We start from the raw sequence: 26,796 nt of genomic DNA, 5'->3' as shown, positions 1-26,796 counted from the left end.
GGTTCCAAATCCAATGCTTCAGCCGTGGACCGTGGTGGATTTGTTGCTAAAGGATATGCTCATCTCGGAGATAAATTATTATTATTATTAGTAAAAATGACTTATTATTCTCATTAATGTACACAAATAAATCACGTGGTGGAACAGCTAAACACATGCTATTAACCTGAAATCTAGATAGTAAACCATGTGCACCAAATCAAAACTATTAAAAGATAACTCCTTCCTTTTTATTTATTAAATTAATCAAATCTTAGAACCATCTCAATTATATAATCTTCATATTTTTGGCATTATAAAAAACAGCAGGAAGCTATTTGCATGCAGGGAATATACAGAACATGCTCTCTGATCACTTCCATGCTTCCTTCTCTGTCTCCTTTGCTTTCTCTTATTCCATGTGCTTTCACATGCTCTTTTCTCTCTCTTTTTAATCAAACCGGTTCCGGTTTAGTTTTTCCCGGTTCTCATACTTCAAAATAACTTTTGTTTTTCTGATTCAAAATTTATCTTTAAAAAAAAACTGTTAGTCCAATGAGGTTTTGCTGGCTCACAACACATTCACATGCAACACCCTCTCTACGAAGCACATTTTATTTTAATGCGCCTATCATCTCCCATTTTATTGACCAAATTGCCCCTCATAAGATATTCATAAAACGCTAAAATAATTGGCTTTAGTATTTTAGGTTATATTTTTAGCAAGTCTAAAGTATATAATGAAATCACTTATAAAATTAAGAAAATTTGAAAGACGTTTTGGAATGTTGATAATGGCATAGTCACATATTCAAATGTGAACATAAACAAATAATTTCATAATTCGTGACTACAAAAACATAGTTTTTGTTTGTTAAATAGAAAATAGGGTTTCAAATTATTTTCCTTAACACAGTAGAAGAACAATGTCTTTTTAGAATACGTAGTCAGAAAGGAATAAATTTTTCAAATTCAATTTATCATCAATGTGCATTCTTATGATATTTTGACATTTAGTACAAAGAAAAAGACACGAGTTATCACCCATGTTAAACAGAAGAGTAAAACAAAGATTACAATGAACAAAGGGTCCAACCTTGACAAAACAAAAAGGGGTCCAACAAAGATATCAAACGAAAACACTTATTAGGTCAAATGAAACTGACTGAATCATTTGATTATAAACAAAGTGAACGTCCTTCGTACGTACAGTTAATTCTAAATATGTAAATAAACTGAAATACGGATAACTATGGAAGGGTAATATAGGGAAAAATATTTGCCAAAAACACTTATCATGTGCCCTCACAGAAGGCTCAGGCTTTTACTGTCAAATCATATGGCAAATGTGCACTCGTCACCCACTTCCTCTCTTTGCTAACTTAACCGGTTTCTCCGATCTTTGGAACTTACAGATATACCCTTCTTTCCACATGTCAGTGCTGTCGGTATTCGTACAACTCAAACATTCAGACAATTTGGAAACTAATGGTTTAGTAATTTAGGCTTGTTCTTCAAAGAAATATGAAACGACCCAAGAAGATAAAATAAGGGTTGTCCAAAAAAAGGATAAAATAAGTTAAATAATAAGCTAATAACGATTGTAGCAACATCATTCTATGTTGAATATGAAGTTCCAATATAGATTGGATGAAATTTGCTTACATACGGTTATGCCCCTAAAAGATACTTGGCAACGAGCACGTGAGAGTAAGATATTATCATGATTTTTCAAAACCACAAGGGCCCAACCAAAAAACAAAAAGCACAAGACGACAAACAGAGGAATGAAAGCACCACTAGTGGCACTACCGTAATAAACAGTAACTCCGGGGGCATAAAGAGTGACCAAGCGTACATAAACCCCAATCTTCTTTCTTCTCTCATTCAAACAAATAAAGAAACAAGAGTCTATTCTAACTAAGCCTCTCTTCTTCTTCGTCCAGGATGAGAATATTGAAGACCCAAAGATCCTCGAGAGGAGGAAGAAGAAACAGCAAGAAACAAGGAAGCAGAACATCACATGTTTCGTCACGAGCCAGCATTATCAGGAATTGTTCTGGAAACAGTGGAGATAAGTTCACCGAGAAGCTTCAAGCGCTTAAGAGTCTTCTTCCTCCGTCAGAGACGAACAAGACGTATCACAATCGTCACGTTGAGGAGAAACCAAATAGTGGAGAGACGGAACAGCTGTTTCAAGAAACGGCGGATTACATCGTCAGGCTTAGGAACCAAGTCATCGTGTTGCAAAAGCTAATCGAGATATATGGATCAGCACCATCCTCTGATCAGACGGAAGACTTTGTCTTATAATGTTCATATTTTTAAATTATGATTTTGTTTTCTGAAACTTTAAGCATTTTATTTTTATGTATTACGTACTTTAAACCTTTATGGTTTTACGTAGTTTAATGTATAATGGTCTTATTTTTGTTCTCCGACATACTAATCAAAGCGCGTTGCTTGCTCGTTGTTGGCATGAGCGACTAGCGACACGTTTAATAGTTTGTTTGATTGTTAATGTTAGCTACCACCGACTAGCAACAACAATCAAAGTATGTTTGTTTTATTGTTCCTGAAACGTTTCCGCAACTAACGATAACTTTTTGATGTTATCTATTCCTGAAACTCTCGGTCGAACCAAAATTGCAGAACGAACATGATTTTTTTTTTTTTTTTTTTTTTTGCAACTGAGAACGAACATGATTTGATCACTGATTACTAGCAACAACAAATCGAACATGATTTCAGGGAAAACAAAAATTAGGAAAGTGAGAAAAGGATATTAGAGTGTTAGATAAAGTGACAGAAACATCAAATAACTAAATGTTAAAAAGTAAATAAATGGTGCTGACATGTGTAATGAGTTTCCTCATAAGACTTAAGGATTCAGATTTTCTTGTGGTGGAGGCTTTTAGTAATTGATAGCTTGTTAAGTTTAAATTTATATCATGTTTCTAGCACATCATTCCTTTTATGTTCTTATATTTGATTTTATTGTAAAGTCTTTCTTTTATAGATTACTAGATTAAGATCCGCGTCTTGCACGGGATGAACATTATATATATAAATCATTTTATATATTATTTGTTTATAACATATTATGATATAATAAATATATATTGAATAATTAAAAAGTTATTATCTACTACTTATATAATTAAACTGGTGCAAACATATAAATAAATTTTATAATTCAAAAAAATATTATTTCTATTTGATATGATATATAATTAAATTTAAATGATAGTAACGTATATATGGTATATTTTAATATTAATATTTATTAGATGATGCTTTTTGCTCATATTTTTTTTTATCATTTGTATTTGTTATAGCAAAATGTCTAAATTAGTGATAACAAAATTTTTCACTCTGGATTAATGGTTTAAGTAATTTATAATATTTTAAATAATTAAGTTGTCAATATTTTTTCAAATTTTTTATAAGAAAAATGTTCAAAGTAAATTTCAAAATTAAGATATTTATGTATTTTTATATGGCATATAGTTTAATTTAAAATGATACATATATTTATATATCTTTTATTTTTGATACTTATTAAATGAGACTTTCAACTTATATTATTTTTTAATTATTTGTATCATGTCATAACAAAAGTTTTAAATCATAGATCACAAAATTTGAATGTAAAACTTTTAACAGTTTTATTAATTTATACTCGTTTTTAAAAATTCAAAACATAATATATAAATAACTTTTTTAATTTTTATTATATGGTTACTATGATTGTTTAATTTATTTTAATAGCTTAAAATTAAACAAATATAATTATAATACGCATTTATTTTTATCAAATCTTTATTATTCAAAATCATTAATTGTTATATATACTTTAGCCACATTAAGCAATTCCGTAATTTTATTTAAGAAAATAATGAAGCATATTAATAATGTATTTATTATGGTTTAATAAAAATTTATTATATATTTAGATGGACCAACCTATTTTTCTAAAGATTTTAAAAATTATTTTAGTGATGATACGTGGGTACAAAAAAATATTGCAATGCTTCTCAAATAATATATAAGGAATTTTTAGCAACAAAAAAAAACTAGAAGTGAAAAATAACAAATTATATATATATTTTTTTTGATCAACTAACAAATTATATTCTATAGTAGTATTAAACTACAGAACTAAAGATAGAAGAGTGCGACATAAAAGTAAAGAAGGAAGAGAGATACGTACATCAGTCCAAATATATGCTGTCTTTTGTCCCATTAGGACGTCACAAACATTTACAAATAATTACATAGTTTGCCACATCCATGTATATACGTATATGTATTTACGTAACATATATGTAATTCATGGTCACGATGATTGCGACTTGTTAGTTCCCTTTGCTTAACTCTACCATGTGATCCCTTCCTTTAAAGCTTTCGTTTTAATTTAAAATTTCTCATATATACACTTCATAGGCCCCTTATACTACAATGCTATAATGCGCATGTTGCTTTTCCCTATTTTCTGTGTCTATGTGATATTTTTATTTCCTTACACAAACAAAATATCTATGTTGTTAAGAAAACAAAAACAAAATATCTATTTTGTAAGAAAATATCTACTTTTTGAACTTAAATATAATTTTTTCCTCGTATTCAACATATTGTATATTTTAAAAATCTATTATAGTTATTGTCATTTTGGGAGACAACTGTCGTTTTATTTATTTACTTCAAATTTTCGCTTTAAATTTTAACTTCTGTAAATTGAAATTTATATGTCATGATTTTCTTAGTAATAGATATATTTAAAACTAGCCCGTAGGACAGAAGGATGAACAAATAATATAATAAAATAATGTTTTAAATCCAGTGCATATATTTTTAAAATGTAGTTTACTCACAATTAAAAACAATATTATTTTTGGTATTTTTTGTTGTTCTTGTTAGAAATAACATTTCATAAATTTTCTTTAAATGTAACAATCTTATATATATATATATATATATATATATTTTTTATTATAAAAATAAGTAAAGTAAAAAACCTCGAAAATATTGTCTAAATTCAATACATTAATTACTGATTATTTCTCAGTCTTATACATTTGTTATTGAATCTATTAATCCTTTTTACTCTAGTAGCTGGTCTGCGGCTCATGCGAAATTCTTTTTCATTAGATATTTTTGTAACACTTGTTTATATATTTATATATTTTAGTATATCTCATGTGTGAATTTTTAATCATTTTCTATTATTTTCTTAAATTTTTTTATGATATTTAATTTTAGTCTTGTTGTGTAAATAAAATTTCATAATAAGATTATTATATAGTTTTAAGAGCTTTAATGGACTATTTTCATTTTGGAGGTGTAGATCTTTGGAACGTATAGAGTTTAAATTATTAATTTGATATGTACGCTTATTCGCTTTCTCATATTATTTCATAGCATCTCTTTTTTAATTGTACAAATATTCTGTTTTTAATTTTCATATAAATATTTAATTTGTAGTTGAAGATTTTTTGGAATTCATGAAATGGGATTTTTATTTATCACATTTATTTAGATACAATAACCTTTGATCTCTTGTTTATATCATGACAATATATTTTTATCGTTCTTTTGTTTACTGTTTTATTTGCTATATCTTTTTTTTTTCAATAATTGTTCTTAAAGTCTTCATTTTGACTATGTATTATTTTTCAGCTATAGGTTTTCATAAATTTCTTGTTAAATTACTTTGGTTTGAGTTTAGTAGTCAAATAGAAAAAGAAAAAGAAAACCATGTACTCATTTTTATTTAGTTTACTTTGGTTTGATAAAAAGTGAAAACCAGTATCATTAATGTATTTTCCAAATTTTTTGTTCTTATGAATATCCTATATTTATTTTTGAAATTCATGTTTTATATATTATGTATTTTGAGTTATTTTATATGTTTTACTTAATTTTCTAGTGTTATTTTTATTTTCTGAATTATTTATATAAAATATTTTTTACTTAGTAATTAATAATTGGTTGTGGTTTTCCAGAAATTATTTCCATTATTTTAAGTTTGAGTTTGGTGACAAAAAAGTATCTAAGATTCACTCTTTCTTATATTTTTGGCATGTATTTGTGAAACCTTAATGACAATAACGTAAACAGACTTGTTTACCTTTTGTTCTTATGAAAATTATACTCATTTGTGAAATTTCATATTATTAGATTATATGATTTATTTTCACTAAATTATTATTTTTACTAAAGTTTTCACATAATTCAATTTATATTATGTATTTTCATTAAATTATAATTTATGTTTGTTATATGTGTACTTTTGCCTCTCAATTTAAAAATACATTATGTATTAATCTTTAGTTATGGTTTTCTATGTTTTGTTAATTTTTCAAGTTTGAGTTTTGTGACCAGAAAAATTATAATTCTTGTTAGATTTCTTTTATATTTATTTTTTCGTTTGTATGATTTTGAGGAAACGTGAGATATCATTCTCTTATTCATTGTTAATGTAAACTTATGTAGAAAATAAATTATTAGTACCAAGCTTAAGTGTTATTATTATATATTCTTACTAAAGATGTATTGTCCTTCTGTTATATCTTGTTATTTTTTTATTTATTTCAAACTTTTTTTTTATTTGTTTATAGTGTCTTTGATTATATATTGCTTTTTGGTTATGTTTTTCATCATTTTTGTTAATTTATCCAAACTTGAGGTTGGTGACAAAGAAGTAAAAATAATTTATTTGAATTCATTCCTTTTTTATTTTTATAATTCTATGTTTGATTAAAAGTGGAAAAATATATCGTAAGTTGATTTCCCTTTTTTAATTTTCTATTTTTTTTTGAATTTATGTATTTTGGATTGTATTTTTCATTAAATCGTTAGTTGTTGTTTAAAAGTTTCACTAAATTCAAGTTATATTATTTATTTAAACTAAACTTTATTGTAGTATTTGTTATATTTGGTTAGTTTTTGGTTTTCAAAGTGAATTTTTGTTTTTCTAAAAGGATATCTTTGATTATGTATTAATCATTGATTTAGTTGTCCATATTTTTTTTTTCTTAGATTAAAATTGGAACCAGAAAAGAAGAGAAAGTATTTCATAAAGTTCACTATTTAGCTGAATTTAATGAAACAAGTACAGTATTGTAAATGGTTCTCTCTTTTTTTTTTAAATAATAATTCTTACTATATGTAGTTGTAGCAAAACTTTTCTTGTTGTATTTGTTGTATTTTTTTTTGTTTTTAGTTTTCAAAGTGAAATTTTTATCTAAAATAATATGTAATATGTATTAATCATTGATTATGGTTTTCCATTGTTTCTTTTTTTTTTCTTAGATTAAACTTTGGTACTAGAAAAGATAAAGTATTTCGTAAAGTTCACTGTTTAGGTTGATTTGATGAAACATATATGATATCGTAAGTGGTTCTCTTTTTTCTGTTTATGAATACTTTTTACTATATATTGTTGCTAAATTTATATATGTGGATAGAATGACTGATGTCAAATTTTTTGTTGAATTTTATGAGGTATTAAATGTTTTGTCAATAGATTTGATATCAATAAAAAATTAAAATTAAAATATGAGACAACTTCTTAATTTTTCAAAATTATGACATTTGTCAAAATTTGGCATAACCTTTGCTGAGTTGGCTCTCTAAGATTAGATAAAGTCCAACTTTATTGTAAAAGATAGATACATGTCACAATTTTCTTACCTGTAAAATAAAATATTTTTAGAACTTCAATAAACATATGTGTTAGAAATTGATTTAAACCAAAATTCCTAATTCATACTAAAAATTAGTCATTTTTAACTAGGATGCCATAAACTTTTGCGCAAAATAAGTTACTCCCTATGTTTCTTAATTAGTGTATGTTTCTTAATTAGTGTCACTTTGACATTTTTCACATAAATTAAGAAAATGATTGAATTGTATTTAAATTGTTATTAATTACACATATTTGACCAATAGTCTTCAGATAAAAAAATTTATTTATAAAATCAATGAAGTTTACAATTAATTTTCAGCTGAAACTAAGTATAATTGGCATTAAAATTTTAAAGTAATATTTTTTATGTAACAAGAAAAAAAAAGTTATAGTGACATTTATTACCAAAACAGAGGGAGTTCTGCAGAAGTCATGAAGATGAGATTAAGCAAATCTAGCTATCGAATTCAAATTAGAACAGTCTTGCTAGATTTGCTTAATCTCATCTTCATGACTTCTGCAGAAGTTTGCATTAATTAGACATTTATCTCAAAATTTTAAGACAATCAAATCTCACGGGCACATACAATCAAACAAAGAAACTCTCAAATGTAAATAAATAAACATAAATATGATGATGATAATAATAATAATAATAATTATTATTATTATTATTATTATTATTATAAGAAAATAATAACCAGAAGTCTAAACTGGCCTTCGTTTTGTTGAAACCTAACATCTCGATCAATCTCCTGTGATCACTTTAAAAGATTTTCATCAGAGATGAGATCCTGGAGTTGCGAAGGAGCTTTGTCTTTAGGGTCCTTAGGGTTGGCGTTCTTGAGAACGTTTGTATCGACCTTGAGTTTCTTGTTGACGGTCGGATATATACAGTCAAAATAGTTGCCCTTGTGGTGTGAGTAGAGGAACATGCCGCATTCTTCGCAGGCAGTGATGTGGTGCTAGCTGTTAAGGAGTTCTTCACTTCAGGCGGGATGTTAAGGGAGTTAAAGCAACAACAATCGTTCTTATACCAAAATTTAAGGGGGCTGATGTACTAAGTCAATCCCGTCCGGTTTCTTGATGTTCAACAGTCTAAAAATAACAGCAAGACTCCTAAAGAAATACTTCAACTATTTATCCCATAGCGACTCAATATATATAATCATGTTCGGTTTATTAAAGCATGTCTTATCTGTGATAGTTGGCATCATAACTTGAAGTTGACTTCCATAAGCGATTCAAACTACTAGAGGCTGCCTTAAAATCGACCTTTCAAATTCCTTTGATAATCTCGACTGCAAGTTCTTACTCAATCTACTGCTGAATTTTGAGGTTCCAGAAACATTAGTCAACTAGATCTGTGAATGTATTACAAGTACAACTACCTCTTACAATATCAGTTTTAATGGAGGACTTATAGACTGCTTCATATAAAAGAAGGGTCTGCAATATGGAGAACTTATACATTGCTTCACAGTTTTCGAAAAAAAAAACATTTTGTGGTTTTGGTGTGAAAACCGAATTTTGCGGTTTTGACGAGAAACTCTGATATTTGGTTTTGGTAGAAAATTCCAATTTTGCAATTTTGGCAAAAACAAACAATTTTCGGGGTTGTTGGAAAACATGATTTTCGGTTTTGGTGGGAAAAATATGAGTTTGCTTCTTTGGAAAAAAAATCAATTTTGAGGGCAAATCCTGATTTTGTGGTTTAACAAAAATATGTAGTTTAACGGTTTTAGCATATAAAAATAATTTAGCGGCTTTTGCGAAAATCGATTTTGCGATTTTAGCAAAAACAATATCGGATTTTATCCTTATGTCTCGACAACTTGATTATTTTATTTTTTTTTGTGAAAAACTGATTTTATAGTTTAAATATTTTACTATCTAATAATAACAATAATTATTATAACCTAACTACTTTTTATATTCATATTGAAAGATATCTGTTTTTACATTTGTAATAAAATGTATTTTAGTCTTTTCATTTTTGAGATATTATCTTGTAGAAGAACTGAACAAAGACTGATAGGTGTAAGCTCTTTCATAGTTGCATGCAGCACCTTTAGAATCAGCGAGTGTGATTCCACTCCTTAGGAAAAGCTCATGATCTAAGGAATTTATTTCTTTTACTGCTTGACCAATATTATATTAGAATCTTTGAAAAACAGCACAGTTATTCCATCCGTTCCAGGGGCACAAGAGACCCTAAATGAGAACACTGCTTGGACAATTTCCTCATCAAATACTTCTTTCACAAGCTCTCCATTCATTTTGGGTGAAACATTAGGAACAAAGCCTTCAAAAAGCTCCCGAAAATCTGAAGGAGATGAAGTGAAAAGATTATTAAAGTAAGTAGTCATTCTCTTACCTATAAATCAATCAGCTATATGCTTAACTCCATTTGAATTAAGAAGCATATGAAAGACATTTGAAGTTTTATTTGACTTGACAGAAACATAGAAGAACTTGGAATTCCTATCATTCAACTTTAACCATTTTCCCTTACAATTTTGGCTCCAATATGATTCTTCCTCATGGTAAGCTTCTATAAGCTCTTGCTTCATACCCGGAAGTCTATACCTTATGGGCAAGCTAATAGATTGCTCCTCCTCAAGAGTATTTTGAATCTTACCAATTTTCTCTCTTGCATTCAAATTATACAAGATCGTTTTCACTTATTCAAGACTGATATTCATCTTCTAATTCTTGCTGAAAATTGCAAACCATTTCTCTATTATGGGCATTCCAAGCCTAACAACAATTTCCTTTAGATTAGGAAGATCAAGTAAAATTTTGTCAAACATGAATTTCACTCTCTAAGAATCATTTGAGCTTATCAGAGAGATGAGAACATACTTTGATATGAACCCTGTTTATCCAAGAAAACCTGATTATAAGCTTGAAAAAGGCTCAACCAAAAATTATTCGCCAAACTTTTATCTAGTTTGCTCTGAATCCAATCCTTACCTCTCATATCAACCCATGAAAAAGGATTCCTAAAAGTCATAAGTTCACTCATCTTACAAATCTTCAGGATATCATTGAAGTTCTGAAACATTGCTTCACCTCTACTTGGTCCTCCTTACTTTTCATCATTATTTTTTATGGTACTGAAATAACCAAACATGCACAACAAACTTCTTCTGCTCATGCCTATCCGTGATAACTTCTCCCATATCAAGTGCCTTTTACTTTCTGTAGGATCACCATAAATACACGAAACAAAAACCTTATGCTTCCCAACCTGAACCTCCATATCAATTATATTCTTATTTGAGCTTAAAATACTTACACCAATATACATTTTCCAAAAAACTGCTAACACACCACTACTTTCTTCCAGACTCGCAGTATGTACACACTCATAACCAAACCAAACTTGGATATCAACTAAAATATTAGAGTGGATATGAAAATATTTTTTACATATTTGATATTTCCATGAGGCGATGGGACATTGACAATTCTATCTCAGAAGGCTATATGGATTGGACAGTCTCTCATTAAGAACTATCACTGGAACATTTTGCTTTGCACTGTTGAAGGTTCCATCCAATTCATTAGAAGCTATTCCCTTAACAACGTCACCAACATCCTTCCTCTGCTTCAAAGGTAAGTTTTCAGTTATGTTCTCATGGTTAATTCTAGTAAACCTTCTTTTCCTCTTACTTGGCCTTCTCCAAGCCTTGTATTTTTAGAGATGATCGCGGATGGACTTCTCCAGAGAAGCATAACCTAAAAACCGCCGAATCACTCTTAGAAGAGAAATAAACATCATAATTAGAGGAAGCAACCAAATTGAGAGTCCAATATTATTATTCACTAGAATCAATGCAAGTCTTTCTCTGGATCCTATAGCAGCAATTATCAACTTTGGAGAAGAAAAAATGTTCCATCATAGAACTTCAACGATGCATCAGATTCATAATCAAACACTAAGCCTTAATCTTGTTTAGATCCTTTGTAACAAAAGGGATATGTTCTAAGCTAAAAGCATAAATTTGAAGAAACACATCTTTTCCAGCTTCTCCCACAGATTTTATAACCATTTCTTCTTGACTTTTCCTATCATCTCCAGTAAAAGCTAACAAATAATGATAAATACCTTTCAAGAATTCCATGAAAACTGTAGGATGACCTGTTATTGAGTTGAGATCAACCTGGTTTGCTTCAGCACACCAAAAAGAGGATCTGATTCCTTGATGATAGGCTCAACAAGTGGTTTTAACTTAGACAGATTTGCTATTTTTGCCAAACCTTGATTTTGTTTTTTCATGACCAAAATCGGGCAAACAGCATGCTCATGAGTGAGTCTCTGCACAAATAACATCTCTTCTGTATTCTTTCATAGGGGAAATAAATAGTAGTTGAACCTCCTTTTGGTAAGAGAACAACATTTTCCTTCCTGAGAGGTTTATGCACATCAAACTTCACTTTGACCCATGAGCTTTGGACGAGTCGTAAGCTACTTCAATAACCTGTCCAACTATGTCAACATGCGCATGATAGCTTTTGTGTAATAGTTGATTGTTATGTTTCAATCTGAACCCAAATAGGAATGAATTGCACAGAATTCGCAGGTGGAACCTCAGAAAAATGCTCAATAGCTAGAGTCCATTCATTATAGGAATGAACTCATTTTTCTAAAACATCAAGAAGATCATGTTCTTTCTGAAAAATAAACTGAAATATTTTCCTAGAAAGAGCTACTCCTCTAATGTTTCCTTCCTTCTTCCATTTTCGAGGCATGTCATGAATTAGGCTTGACATCTTTTGTAAATCCAGATTAAGAAGTTTTCCAAATAAACCTAATCATTCTTATCACTCGAGCAGAACTCAACCAAATCCGGCATAACAAACGGTTCATCCTTTCCTCAAGGTACAAAGTCATAAGAGCTTTGTCCATAGCAGAAAACATCTTGAGAGAACAAAACTTGTTTGAGGATAAAATCTACTCAAACCTTCTTCACACTACAACTCCAAACACTACTACATAGATTTCTACAAACCACAAGTCTTATATTCCAACCCAAACCACCTAACACACCAAACAATAACGCCAACTAAGACCTCCGAACTACTCTGAAACACTTATTACAAATAAAATCAATAAAAGCTAAGATCATCACTACATGAGCAACCACAAAATATCAACCCAGATCTCAATTACTTCACATATTCTTCTGTATCACCACCTTAATCTCATAATCTAATAGAGAACAAAACTCTAATTGATCACGAGAAACAAATCCCTCACTAGGGCAACTTGACTAAGATCTCCTTGGAAATTGCCATTATTGTCGCATGCAATTGCCTAAGAGGAAAATACTTTGAATCTTGTAATACAAAATATATCCAAAAAACTTTTCCAAATATAACATAGTTTTCAATGAAAGTGAAGAAATTTTTTTTGCAGTGATACATGAATCAGTTTCCAGTTTCAACCTTTGTTAATTTTGGGTAATATTTTAAAATCGGATCTAGACCCACAGCCAAGAAAAATTTGGTGATCCGGTTTGGGTGTAAGAAAAATATGTTATTTAAAACCCGACAAACCGCTAAAATCAAAAACCTGGCTACCGGTTGAACCGATGTATGACCTGATATGTAACTTGGTTTGACTTAAATTGTTATTTTTAGAGTATTTTAATATATATTTTTGAATGGTTTGATGAATTGTGAAGATATTTTAAATGTGATGTTCAAACTTTTCAAAAGTTAGCTATATGAATTCTTAGTTAGACTACTTTTTCATTTGGTTGTGAGCGCAATTGTTCAATATTTAAGAGGATCCATAATGAAAAGAGAAAGATAATTGAGCATCAACGATAGATGATCTCGGGTACAACTTACGTTTGCAAGAAATATGACTAAAATTATTCTTTTTTATTTATTTATGTAGTTCACCTTTTTATTGACTATCTAATTCTTTGCTTTTGGTTTATTTTGAATTTAAAAATTAATTTGATTAGTTATCTATATATATAAAGTTAGATTTTTCCCTTCTTCTGACAAGTGGCAGGGGGCTTTTGCGACACGTGTCATCCAAGTATTTTTTTTTACATTTTAGGTCATTCTTCTTTTGGATTATTGCAATTTGGCCAAGTACTTTTTAATCGTGAACTATCTAATCCTTTTCGCACTAACTATTATCGTATGAAATTTGATAATTTATTTTATTGTTCACTAAAATTCAAGATGAATAAAAAAATAAATAAAATAATAGAAATATTTTTTACATATTTAATTTATTCACAACTAAACATAACATGAATTTTTGTTATTTTATTATTTTTTTACCATTTTCTATTATTTAATTTACAAATTATATATTTAATGTACAAATTATATATTTAATTTACAAATTATATATTTAATTTACAAATTATATATTTAATTTACAAATTATATATTTATTTAACTATTAAAAATATAAAATGACCTAACTAATAAGAAGAAATTAATCTAAACATAAAACTTTCACAGTCAGAGAGAAAAAGTTAAATACCATAGTAACACTAACTCAATAAAAGTTTGGAGCTGAAAAAAAACCAACACAGAAGACTAACCTATCTCATCTTACCATAGAATGTATTGGCTAGAACAAGCAGATTTCAAAAAAATGTAAAAAGATAAAATATGAGATAAAGCAATTCTCAGAACACAAATGATCCTGATCAAGTACCAGCGCCAAAACCAAAAAAGCGAGTCAAAGAAAGAATAATCATCGGAACAAGAAAGTCACCACGAAACAAAAAGATGCATGTCTAAAGCACCGAAAACCCAACCACCAGCTAAGAGATAAGAAGCACCTCACAAACTAAACAAGCACATACAAGGCGCTCATGTCAGCGAATAACCACAAAACTCTTATTAGAAGAAACCAAAGCTCCAAAAGACTAACTTTGCACACCTACACCAAGGAATGCATGAGAAGAAAATAAACAACCTGAGTGGGGGAGAATGGAAGCCAACCACCGAAACCAAACCTGGAGTAGTAAATATGGCGAAAGGGAGAGCCACAAGAGACGTGATCAGTGATGAAAGGTTCAACGAGATGAGAGAATAAAGAGATATAAAGAGACAAAATGCAATCAATAAACGGTGGAGCCATCCTCAAGTTATGAAAAAGATCATCGAAGTCAGATCACTAAATAACCGATCTTGAACACCTAGACGGGCAGAGACTATTGACGGCAAACCAGCGACGAGGAAAACAAATCTAAGAAAAAAGAGGACCAATATTGACTGAAATAACATACAACTCCGTAAGAAACAACTGCACAACATGGAACTAATATGTCTGGTCTATAACAAATACCAGATAATCTCACAGAAAAAGATGGTGAGGAAAAACAAAAGCACGAAAGTGTGTCTTTTTCCAGTGATGGTGAGAAGCACTGCACACCAGAGAGGTAAACGAAATACATAGATGGTGATGGCTCACGGTCAAAAGATATGGGAGAGTGCAAAACACACCCTAAAAGAGTAATGTTCAAAAATGTGAAAAATTAAAATATAATTTTGACGCCGTTAATCTTAGAATCAACAAATGCCTAAAGACAAAGATATTAAAATTCAATATGTTTTACATCAAGAACTCACTTCACCACTAACAAGTACTATTATACATACAACAACACATTATTAAAAAGAGAAACACATAATATATTAACTTATTACCTACTACTACATAACATAATAAAACATCAAGTAGTGCTGTTCACGAATAAATACTGACCAATCACATCATCAGAAAATCATATTTAAGAACGATAAAACAATATTCCGCGCCAAGTGCGGACAACCCCCTAGTATTAAATATTAGTTACTTCTTAATTTTTATACTTTTATTACATGTTGTAACTTATAGCTGTTACAAAATTTAAAAATTAAATTAAGTAAATTGTTATTTCTAGTATTTTGTATAAAGAGAAGATAAAATAAAAATTAAATATTTTATTTTATATTATGAAATGTGAATATTTTCTTGTATTTTCAATAGTTAATATATATCATTATAAATTAATTATCAATACATAGTTTGTTTGTAGTCGATCTAATAACTAGGTGATCCAATAAGTAGTCCGGTTTAGTATATGGGTCGGGTTAAAAATATGGTTCGATCGTAATACATGACACTTTTAACTTTCCAATGTCATGTGTAAACAAAAATAATACTCTACGCTTTAAAACAACATGGAGTTTAAAACAGCTTATTAGACCATGATTAATGGAAGTTTTTAGGAGTGGGGTTCGTAGCGTAATTTAAGAACCGGTTCTTAACTTTAACAAAAAAAAAGGTTAAGAACCGGTGGTTCTTAAATAAGGTTCTTAAATTACACTAAGAATCCCACTCCTAAGAACCCCCGTTAATCATGCTCTTGGGCTTTAAAGTTTTCGATGTCCTCCTACAACTTGAAAAAAACTAATACTCTGTTCAAGACCTTACGAAAGTAACAAAGTAACACAGATGTTTCTATAGCCATGAGCCATCCCAAGCCCAATCTAGACTAATATTTGTATTAAATTTCATAATAAATAACGTTACAACTCCTTGCTCTGTGTAGCCACACTCGACGAGCTTAAAGCAGATCGTAACAGTAAATAGAATCAGTTGATCTTTCCACTGGCGAAATCTGATATCAGCTTCACAAACTGTTTAGGGTTCTCAACATGTGGAAGATGACCGGAATCTGGTACTTCCCGGAAAACCGCATTTTGTAGCTCACACAACAGTTTCTGCATTTTGAAAATTGGCGATTCAGTAAGTAAACCAAACCAAACCAAACTATTCGATGTTTCAGTTTAAAGCAAACTTACAACTGAAAGTTGGTTGCTAACAATCTGATCGTTCTCACTGCATACGACGAGCGTCTTCTGGTTGATCTGCATAGTTACACATCAAAAACATAGAACAAAATCAGAAATATAATAAATTGATCGTTCGTTTTCATAGATAAGTATTTGCTATTACGTGTTTGATATGTGAAGCAACGTTATAGCCACCGCTAATCATAAAATCGACCATTGCATCTTCCCACCACGGCATTTGACAATGCAACCGGCCAATCTAAAGCAAATAATAGATTCATTTACCAAAATCAGTTTGACATAAGGAATAATAAAACATAAAAAATGAAGGGAGATTTGATGTTACGTTAGTCCAATCTATGTTCTCTGACAAGGGCGATGAAAAGGCTAACACGTTCGCCAAAAGGCGAAGAGGGAATGACTTCAGCAACTTAACCTGAAACAATAGTGACAATGTAATTAAATACTACTATACTCAACATTGCAAACTTATTTATTGAGTAAAAATAACGTGCAGAAAAAAGAGAGAGTAATAATAACAAGAGTATCATACCTAATGAATATCTCAGCAATTAACAAAGGAAAATATAAAAATAAGAGTGAGAGAGAGAGAGAGAGTGACAATAATTTTTCAAATGAGATTGTGAAATACCTATTGAAAACTCTTATGGCACATGTTTATTGCTAAGTGGGTTAATTTTAAAAATATTAAAACTTAATAAAAAATAATTAAATTATATCAAAAATAGACGTTTTAAAATTCACCAAAGGAAATGCTGCAAGAGTTTTCAAACAAACCCCAGCGTAAGCAATTGACTTTGGTAAGTCTTTCAGCGCACCGGTTCCTTCCGAGTACGCATTGGCATTAATGAGAACCAATTTATCAACCTGCAAGTTTTAAAGAAGAGAATTATAGTAAGTAAGCTAGTAAGATGGGTTTAATAGAAAGAGTTTGATTATGATGAATAAAAGAAAAGTTACTGCTTCAGGGTAGGTAGCAGTGAAATCAACAGCTACGGTTGCTCCTAAGCTTGGTCCAACTAAAATCATTGGTCGTTTGATATATGTTTTCCAAAGCTGAAATTCAAATCAAATAATTAAACCGTCATTAGAGCATCTCCAATGGTGCATCAAAATGAGGGAAAACATAAAAAAACGAGGGAAATACATTTCCAATAGTACTTTATTTTGTGAGAAAAAATGAGGATATGAACAGTATTTCTTCAAATTTGAAGGAATACTATTCACAACCTCATTTTGATGTCAAACTTTTCTTATTTACATAATAGTTCTTTACTTTTGACAATCTCTATTTTATGCATAAACAAAACATTAACATTAAACATAATTTTTATAACTTTATATCCAATATGTATATACTGATTAAACTTTTTAAAATATAACTAGATTCTGACCCGCCCTTTGAAAGGGCGGGTATATTTTTGTTTTAATTTTGAGAAATTTTAGTTTTTATATTTGTGTTTAATATTAATATTAATTTAATATAATTTTTGGTAATTATATTAAATATGTCAATGGTTGCATAACTGTACACTTGTGTCATATGCATTTGAGAAATTATTTTTAAACTTTATTCCTAAAATTTGCAACATATTATATTTTTTTAATAGTTACCTAACATAATTCGTCAAAAATATCCGTACCCAAAAAACCCGACTCGGAATCAACCCAAAAATCAAAGTATCATACTCTATTAGATTGGACCCATATACTCAAGTGGTTCTTAAAGTGTTATATCAGAAAACAAATATAAAACCCAATCCGCACTGAAAACCGAACAAATGTTTTTGATTTTTTTAATAAATTCTATTAAATATATATATATATATATATATATATGTGTGGGTTAATATGGTCTTCGGTAAATAAAATAAAATTGAATAATTTTGTGATTCTTTTGATTTTGATGAAATTGTTAAGATGTCATTCAAAAAAAGAGTAAATGGTAATATATAAAAATAAAATTAATTGATATGAAATATTAATAACCTATTATAAGATTATGTTATTTATTTTAGATTTAAAATTTATTTTTATGATAATTTTAAGATATTATTGAACACTTGAAATAGTAATATATAGAGAAATTTATCAAGTAAAAAATAGTATACTTCAGCAATAAACATTTTTTTATGTAGAAGTATTTCATTTAAAAATTATCGTATTTTTCAAAAGTGTGATAAAGATTACAATTATGGTTTTCTTGTCCAGTTTTTCACTCCTCAACATTACACCAAATCGAGTGAGCATCTGAACACACAAATATACATATAGTGAAACCTCTATAAATTAATAATGTTGGGATTACACCAAAACTATAATTTTTATTAATTTATAGAGATATTAATTTATTGATATACTAATTAAACAAAAAAACTCAATTTGAGACTATAAAATTATATTATTTTATAGAAATTTTTAGTGTATATTGATTTAAAGAGTATTAATTTAAAAAGGTTATATTATATATATATATATATATATATATATTTCAATCTTATGGTTTCTATTCTTCCACCCGCTCAGATATATTACGTAACCGTAAATTCTAAATCTTGTTTTAGAATACGGTAGACGTACCTTTTAAAATTTTGGATATTTTATATAGGTTAATTGGAGAGTGATTTTGAGACAATTTATGATATATAAATCTTGATAAATCTTAACAACATGTTGTATTTTGATAATTTCAGTTATTTTTAAATAAGTTAAGTAACTTAGAAATAAAATACCTGAATCAAAATAGATAGTTTAGTTATCTAATTTATTTTTTAATATTTTTGTGTGTGCTTTAATATAGTTTTACTTGTACCTACACGGTTAAAAGGTAATAGACAGATTTTATGATTGTGTCATTATGAACATGTCTAGTACACGACTGTTATTCCATGTAACCGTGGATTTTAATTAGTTAGTATTGTCTGTTATGCGCATTATGAGTTTGTGATATAGTTTTATACGCATGCGCATATGTATAAAACATACGTAACCGTGGATTTTAATCAGTTAGTATTGATAAGAGAGATGGTCCCGAAAATATAGGAATTAAAGGGGAATTAGTTTGATAACCATTTTCGTAATAGATAGATTATAGTAGTTTTAATATTTAAACATGTAATATTGATTTTAATTGCAGTTATATTTTAAGTTGGATTTAACTATTATCAATAGGACATGTTCCTAATTTAATAGTATTGATTACTAATAATTAGTTATTAAAATATAACTTATAATTTTATAAATTATAATATATAATTAAAAGAAAATAAAATAGAAAACAATACCAACGAGATACATAACTAATACAAAGTGAAAAAAATATAATAATAGTACTGTTTAAGTAAAATTCTACTATTACTTTGTATGTTGTTATGTAACTTTATTAATGTAATAAATATTTGTTTTTTATAAGTTAAAGTTTGGTTAAATTGTAGAATTTAAAAATAAATGAGTATAGTCTAAAATCTTATAAAATAAAAGGTGTTATTTGCAATAAATAAAAAGTAATAAGAATTGAGGGAGAAAATGAGGAGAACCATTGGAGCAAATCACAAACTCATTTTGAGTTTACATCATTTTGAGAAAAAAAATGAAAAAAACTATTAGAGATGGTCTTAGTCCTCTGTTTTCTTATACTGTATAGTAAGTACTGACCTCGAATAGATGATGCCGCTTGGATGCTGCATCACATGGTGGAAGTTTTCCTACAATATTCATTTTACAATTGATTTCTTGAAATTTAAAATATAAAAAATAGTGAGTTCTTGACATTGTAAAAGAATTAATCATACATTCATATACTATATAGAAGTTTTCTCAAGAACCGAGTTTCTTTTCTTGTAAAAGTAAGTTTATTTTGGTCGAACTTGTAAAAGAAAGTGTTTTTTTTTTTGGTCAAAATAAAAGAAAGTGTATTTAAATCTTACCAAGATCGGAGAAACCCCAACCAAGAACATCAATAGCCCAAGTCTCAAGAGAAGCTTGTTCAAGCAGAGGATAAGTACGTCTCCATTCAAGACATGAACTAAGCCAACAAAAAAAAAATCTCTGTAAAATTTAGACACACAGAGCGAGTTCTTGGAATTGTCTTGTCAGTAAAACAAACCTGTCGAAACAATGGAGAAGAACAACGGGACTTTTGTCGTGTTGTTGAACAATTGGTTTGATACAGCTGCTCATTACGCAGCCTTTGAAGTTTCCCATCTGCAACACATTTTCATTTTCTCTTTCACACATATCGAGAAACTTAGTACTTGAATAGGAGAGAGAAGATGAAGAACCTGAAGAGGAACAGGAATCCGTACAATCCTTTGAGCCAGAGCTCTTGCGAATGGATCTTTTATGTCCTTTACCTCTTTAGGAAGAAACACCGGAAACCCATCTCCGTTTGCCCTTACCCGACGTTGACGTCGGGATCTTTTCGCCGGCGGCGACGCCGGTGGAGTTACCATCCTCAAGAAGCCCATCATTTCTCGCTCTTTTGGGCTCTGCTTGTAGTGTGTGTTCAAATCTACTTCTTGAAGCTCTTCTCCAAGAAAATTGTGAATTGATTTTGTTATTTTTAAAGGGATATTAATTACTTGATTACTTGTGTGACATTGAAGACACTAGCCAGAAATAGAAAGGAGAGTTATGTTTGGAGTCAGACTATTTGCATGGAGTTTTAAATTGAAATGCAACTACCCTGTATACTGTTATTGTAGTTTCCTAGTTTTTTTTAAAAAAATTAATTGTTAATTACATTCTTGATTTGTTTTTTTTTGTACTTTTCTTTGGAAATGACAACACATGTTCTTCTGACATTTTATACGATTTCTGTTTTGAAACCTGGAAGACAAAAGCAAAACCCAATAGTATTACATTTCAAACAAAAAAAAAAACATTTCAAACTCAAAATCAACTACCACCCACTAAATGATCGTAAGAAAAAGGACAATTCTCTCAGATAACTATTTTTAAATTTTTGTCACAAAATAGCCAAAAAGAATATCAAAATAGCTTTTTTTTTTGAAATTTTTAATATATTTTTTTAAAATTTGAAATTCCATCCCAAAACCCAACCCCTTAACTCTAAACTCTAAGTCTATATTAGTTAACTCAAGGGTTATTTTTGTATTTTTACCCTTTAATAAAACTTTATTTGGTAGTTTTCTTCATTAACAGCTATTTTTGTGATAAAAACTTTAAAAACTATTATAGGGAATTTCTCTTAAAAGAATTTGAATTTTGTGAATTTACAAGAAAAAAATTCCAAGTTCATAGTAGGCCTGGGAGGATTCCATATATCCGAGAATTTAGGATATCCGGATCTGGATCCAGATAAGTCGGATTCGTTAATTTAATATCTAAACTCGGATTTGTGGCTTCTGGATATCCGAAATCTGGATATTCGTCTAGATATTACATTATCGCGAATATTCGGATCCGGATGCGTAAAAATAACTAAAAATAATTCTTTTTTTATAAATTACTAAATTTTTTAAATAATACTTAAGTCAGATATTTATTTAAGATATATATATATATATGTATAATATTTTAAAAATTAAAATAAAATATTATAAGACTAATTTATGTATAAATGTTAATATATCAAATATAAATATCAATAAAATTTAAAAATTTAATATGTTTTAAAAATACGGATCTAGATATCTGGATCTAAAAATTAAGATATTCGGCTCCAGATTCGGTTTTGACGGATCCAAGATTTTACTATCTGGATCCGGATCCGGGCACCCCATACATTCTATTTTGGAGCGGATCCGGCGCGGATCTCGGATTGGATCTCGGATCGGATCTCCAGGCCTAGTTCATAGTACAGCAATTTGATTAAGATATTTTCTTTGGAAATAATGAAAACAGTTACTTAACATAGACTAGATTTTTACCCGCGCACCCGCGCATGTGTAATTTTAAAAAATATGTTGCTATTTATTTTTATATCACTATTTAGGATTGGGCAAAAAACTCGAATACGAAGAACCGAACCGATTCCAATCCAAAAAAAAGTATTAAACTCGAATCGAAATTAATTAAATATCTGAATTATTCAAAATTTTGGTATTTAGATAACTGAAACCTAATTCAATCCGAACCAAAGTATTTCGGGTATCTGAATGTATTCGAAATAGATTATATACTTGCATATATTAATTATTTTTAGATTTAATGTACATAAAAAACATCCATAATATATATGATACTTTTAAGTTGGTTTAAATACTTGAAAATATATACAAATAGTCAAAAGTAAAAATCTAAAATACTTAAAATAATTATTGATTATTTGTCGAGATATTTAAACCAAACCAATTTATATGTTAAGTTTAGATACTTTAACATATGTTATACGAATTTGTATGTAATATATTATTATGTTTTTAGATTTTGAAAAATTTAAAGTATATAATAAATTTTTAAAAAATAACATAAATATCGAAGCAAGAAAAAGAAGTCGTAATTAGGGGTGGAAACCACAACAAATTTGAAGCAATAGCATAAGTTAAAGGATATAGTACCCAGTTAGTGGATGTTGTTTGTTCCGGAAACGGCCTAGTAAAATTGACTGTAAATTTGGATGGTTTTGCTCCTTATCATTCGTTTGTAGTTGTTACCGAAGTAACATCTGTAAATGCAAAAATTATAGCAAGAACTATAACGCAAATTACACCGGAGAATTTCTACAAAAATATGTGTACTTACTAATATTTTTTTTAATTGAATTAACAAATATCTCTTTGTTTACCAAAAAAAAAACAAATATCTCTTTAAACATACGTTCAACAAGATCAATATCCTCTTGACTTGTTGATCTAGTCTCACACATGTTGAATACAAAATCTTAAAACTACTCCTCTTAGTCATTTGTGCTTTCACTCAATCGGCTAACCTAGCATTCTAAAAGATATTTACTAAATCTCCAAAATGGTAAGTTCCATAAAGTTTATCTTAAGTTTTTAAGAAACATTCCAGAGAAGATTTCCATTCTTCAAGGTGAATTTCTACATTTTTTTCTCCAAGTAATTGCTGCATTTATTCTGACTTGATCGGTAATCCAGTCTTTAAGTCTTTAACTCTGTCTCATCTTTAATCATTTCACACGTATACTTGTTACAGCAGATTCTATACTTAAAATTGATTCATGATGTCCAGCTGATTTGTGCATCTCCAATCTCTTCCTTTTTTAGTTCTGAATGCTTCTCAAGTATATGCATAGATCCGCTTACAGAAACCACATATGGCTTGACACATATATAAAAGATCAAACGGATACCAAAGTATAAGAACTGAAACACGTTTCAATAACACAACTTGTTATATTAAGAATTTCTTAGACAATCTTACAAGACCTGTCTAATCCGATTTATACAACGTCAATACTGACTTGTCACGGACCAATCCTTAATCTATCCAACTACTCAACTGGTGATCGAACTACACCAATTGTTCCCATGCGAGCCAGTGTAGAACAGCCTCTTACACTTGCTCTTTTCAATCTCTAAAACCGTGACCTAAATCTCCTATCTAGTCACAGTTATATACTCTGTTACATAATATTCTCATCTCCTAATATTAAGCTAACATCAGATCTTCTCAAGCTTATCACCACAGCAAAGATCTTCTAAGCCGATGTCTCCACGTCATCAGCTCATAACCACTTTGAACCGGTATCTCACATACCGAGCGAGTCATGTAGCACATGCTCTGTTTTGCATTGAACCAGCTCCTTTCCTGGAGCTAACATTCTCCTCCTTTTTATCTGAATGTGACACGCTATGCTACCTGCAAAACCATTGTTAACAGGAGATATGCTATGGTTGAAAAATAGACCCAACAATCCATTCAAACCATGAATTCAAACCAAATAATAGTCTTTGATACAACCCTAGGATATTACACAACTTGGAACACAACTTAAAACCATAATCGAGAAGTTCACCCTAAATATCAAAGTACATCCAATAAGCTCATTGTCTCCCGATCAATTATGAGACAAATCAAACACATGAAAATTTGAGCCTATAGATGAATCGACTACATATAGCGTTCCCTCAGTCACTTCCACCATCACTGTCTTCATTCTGCTGCTGATGTGGGTATTCTCCCCCTGCATAGATGCACATTAAGATAAAATCACATTAGTACTGATGCAACATTAGTTATTTCAACTCCTCAAGATCATCTTACTCCTAAGACGCATGCTGATGGCTTTGAGACCAGCTATAGCATGCTCAATGTCTTCTTCAAAGTTAGGTGACCTAGACTCGGTTCCAGACCCTAAGCCTGCCTTTTTGTCTTTGACTACTTTCTTTGGCATGCCAGTGAATTCCTCATCGTCAGAGTCCGGAGGAACGTTGCGTTGGAACAGCAACACTTGCTGAATCAGGTTGGGGAAGATGATTCTTCGAGTGCGTTCGGTTCTCGTGTTCTCAGCCATTGCCATGATCTGATTGTAGACAAGCTTTTCGAAGTCGAATTTGCGGTCATGGTAGAGCATGTAGATGAATCGAAGACGTTCTGGGTTCATGGCTGTGTAGCTTGTGGTTGGGATCCAGTTAGCACAAACAAGTTTGTACAGCACTTGATTTGTGGCAGTGAGAAACTTGGAGCTCATATCTTCCCAGCGGCGGATTCGCTTGTTGGTCAGAAACGTACACACTCGATCCATGTTATAGGTTGACCAGTCAGGATCCTCCTCACATGATGGAATGAGATACAGAGAGTTGATCAGACTTGGAGAGAAGTTAACCAGGGAGCCTTTAACATAGACTGCAACTCCATCTCCTCGAGGCTCGGCATCCACCAGATTTGCGATGAACTGTCTTATCACGCATGGTTTGAAAGGGTCAGAATCAATGACCGTGTAAATCAGTCCTGAGTCCACAATCACCTTCTTGACATCTTGAAGATTCTCTTCGTCTAAGGGGAGACGATACTGAACAAGAAACTTCCTGTTCTTCAGATCCCGATACCTTTCAGTTGCTTCCACCGTAGCAAAGCGAGAGTTGATTGGTGCCCTGGATGGTCGGAGAAGCGCGGGGTTGGCTTGAATCAGGATCTGGAACTCTTGGCGACTCTCCTCGTATCTTGGTCCTTTTGGAAGAAACTCGTCCGGTTGTTCATCTTGAGAATCGTCAGAGGCGGCTTCTTCCAGAGATGCGTCAGATTCGTTATCATCTGTGTTGTCCTCAGAGAGAGATTCAACCTCAGGTTCCGGGAGTGGCGGAGTAGCCGGCGTGGGGCGGCGGAGACGTTTGCGTGAGTACTTCCGCTGACACGATGACGAATCTGGGTTGATCGGGGATGGCAGAGAGCTTTGAGTCTCCAGTGATTGTCTCAATCGCGAGCTTCTCCGAGGTTGCATGTTGCTCGTTGGAATGAGAGAGAGCTGTGGGGTTTCTCGGTTTGGAGTGTGGCAAACGAGCTGAAAACCCTTAGTGGTTAAGTAGCGTTTCAGCTTGTTTTGGCCCATCACACTGACCCATTAGCTTGTTTCACAAATGACATTTAGGTCCAATATTCACTTTTATGCCAAGGAATCCTAATGCACTTCTAAGCAAGACACATATGTAGAGAGTAATAGGACTGGTTCCTGTGATCATCAAGACATGATTGTCGAGAATTTATCTTGTGCAATATATATACAAATGTTCAATGTCCCATGGGAAAAGATACGACTAGCTCAGACAGGTTCAGACAACCTCAAGTCAAAAATAAACGAATGAAAAGCAATGATTCAACTCCACACTGTAGTTTGCTCAGCCGAGTAGCTGACACAGATTAGTTCACTAGAAGTTTTGCTGAAAACTAGATCAGTCGCTTAGCTTGGTCACACTTTAGAAACACTTCACACAGCATTGTGCTCCCATCTCTGCCTCTACAATGGGAACCTATAAGGCCCTTTTTTTTTTTCTTTTCCAAAATCATTGTTTAGTAGGGCAAAGAGCATCACAGATGCAAATTGTTGTGGCACCCCGATCCATGATGAATGTCACACTAATCTCTGATCTTGCCTAATCTGAACAGTGACCGTCTTAGACACAGAGTGTTGTGACACCCTGTTCCAAAACGAGTGTTCTTCCTTTTAGGCCTTTCACACGGTTATTCTAGAATGTTACACTTTGTCTGACGTTTCCGTGTTTCTTGACTCAATCCAGACAGTGATCAGTGCTCAACTCAGAATATTTTAGCATCCTGATCCAAGATGAGTGTCCTTCACCTTAGAGTCCCGTGACTAAGATAGCTAAGAACAGCTCAGATTATGACTTCTAGCAAATTGT

The 26,796-nt window shown here is 30.6% G+C and overlaps 2 protein-coding genes across 3 annotated transcripts; one reads left to right on the top strand and one right to left on the bottom strand.

The window, feature by feature from the left end:
* Positions 1–1,837: 1,837 nt before the first annotated feature.
* Positions 1,838–2,500, top strand: LOC106449508. Its single transcript, XM_013891259.3, has one exon. It carries the CDS (start codon positions 1,927–1,929, stop codon positions 2,290–2,292), a length of 366 nt encoding a protein of 121 aa, XP_013746713.2. The 5' UTR covers positions 1,838–1,926; the 3' UTR covers positions 2,293–2,500.
* Positions 2,501–16,096: 13,596 nt separating this feature from the next.
* Positions 16,097–21,160, bottom strand: LOC106449507 (putative 2-succinyl-6-hydroxy-2,4-cyclohexadiene-1-carboxylate synthase). Of its 2 annotated transcripts, none has more exons than XM_048777423.1 (10): positions 20,794–21,160; positions 20,619–20,716; positions 20,440–20,537; positions 20,168–20,217; positions 17,474–17,569; positions 17,258–17,380; positions 16,839–16,928; positions 16,656–16,751; positions 16,502–16,567; positions 16,097–16,420 (listed from the first exon to the last, which is right to left on the bottom strand). In XM_048777423.1, the coding sequence occupies exons 1-10, from the start codon at positions 20,980–20,982 to the stop codon at positions 16,292–16,294; spliced, it is 1,035 nt and encodes a 344-aa protein (XP_048633380.1). In that variant the 5' UTR covers positions 20,983–21,160; the 3' UTR covers positions 16,097–16,291. The 2 variants fall into 2 exon arrangements, with proteins under 2 accessions (XP_048633380.1, XP_048633381.1); XM_048777424.1 differs by having other exon boundaries at positions 17,291–17,380; positions 20,794–21,158.
* Between the last annotated feature and the right edge of the window lie 5,636 nt (positions 21,161–26,796).

This window comes from Brassica napus, chromosome A4 (genome assembly GCF_020379485.1).
Source record: "Brassica napus cultivar Da-Ae chromosome A4, Da-Ae, whole genome shotgun sequence".
NCBI classification, from domain to species: Eukaryota; Viridiplantae; Streptophyta; class Magnoliopsida; order Brassicales; family Brassicaceae; genus Brassica; species Brassica napus.
The sequence above is the reverse complement of the archived record's forward strand: the minus strand, read 5'-3'. Positions and strand labels throughout refer to the sequence as shown.

What these genes read in the sequence shown, in the direction of transcription:
- LOC106449508 (XM_013891259.3), top strand. Translation starts at nt 1,927, where the DNA reads ATGAGAATATTGAAGACCCAAAGATCCTCGAGAGGAGGAAGAAGAAAC.
- LOC106449507 (XM_048777423.1), bottom strand. Translation starts at nt 20,982, where the DNA reads ATGATGGGCTTCTTGAGGATGGTAACTCCACCGGCGTCGCCGCCGGCG. An exon ending in CTTCTCCATTGTTTCGACAG is followed by an intron (nt 20,538 to 20,618) that starts GTTTGTTTTACT and finishes TTGTTGGCTTAG; the next exon opens with TTCATGTCTTGAATGGAGAC. An exon ending in AGCGGCATCATCTATTCGAG is followed by an intron (nt 17,570 to 20,167) that starts GTCAGTACTTAC and finishes TTTGAATTTCAG; the next exon opens with CTTTGGAAAACATATATCAA.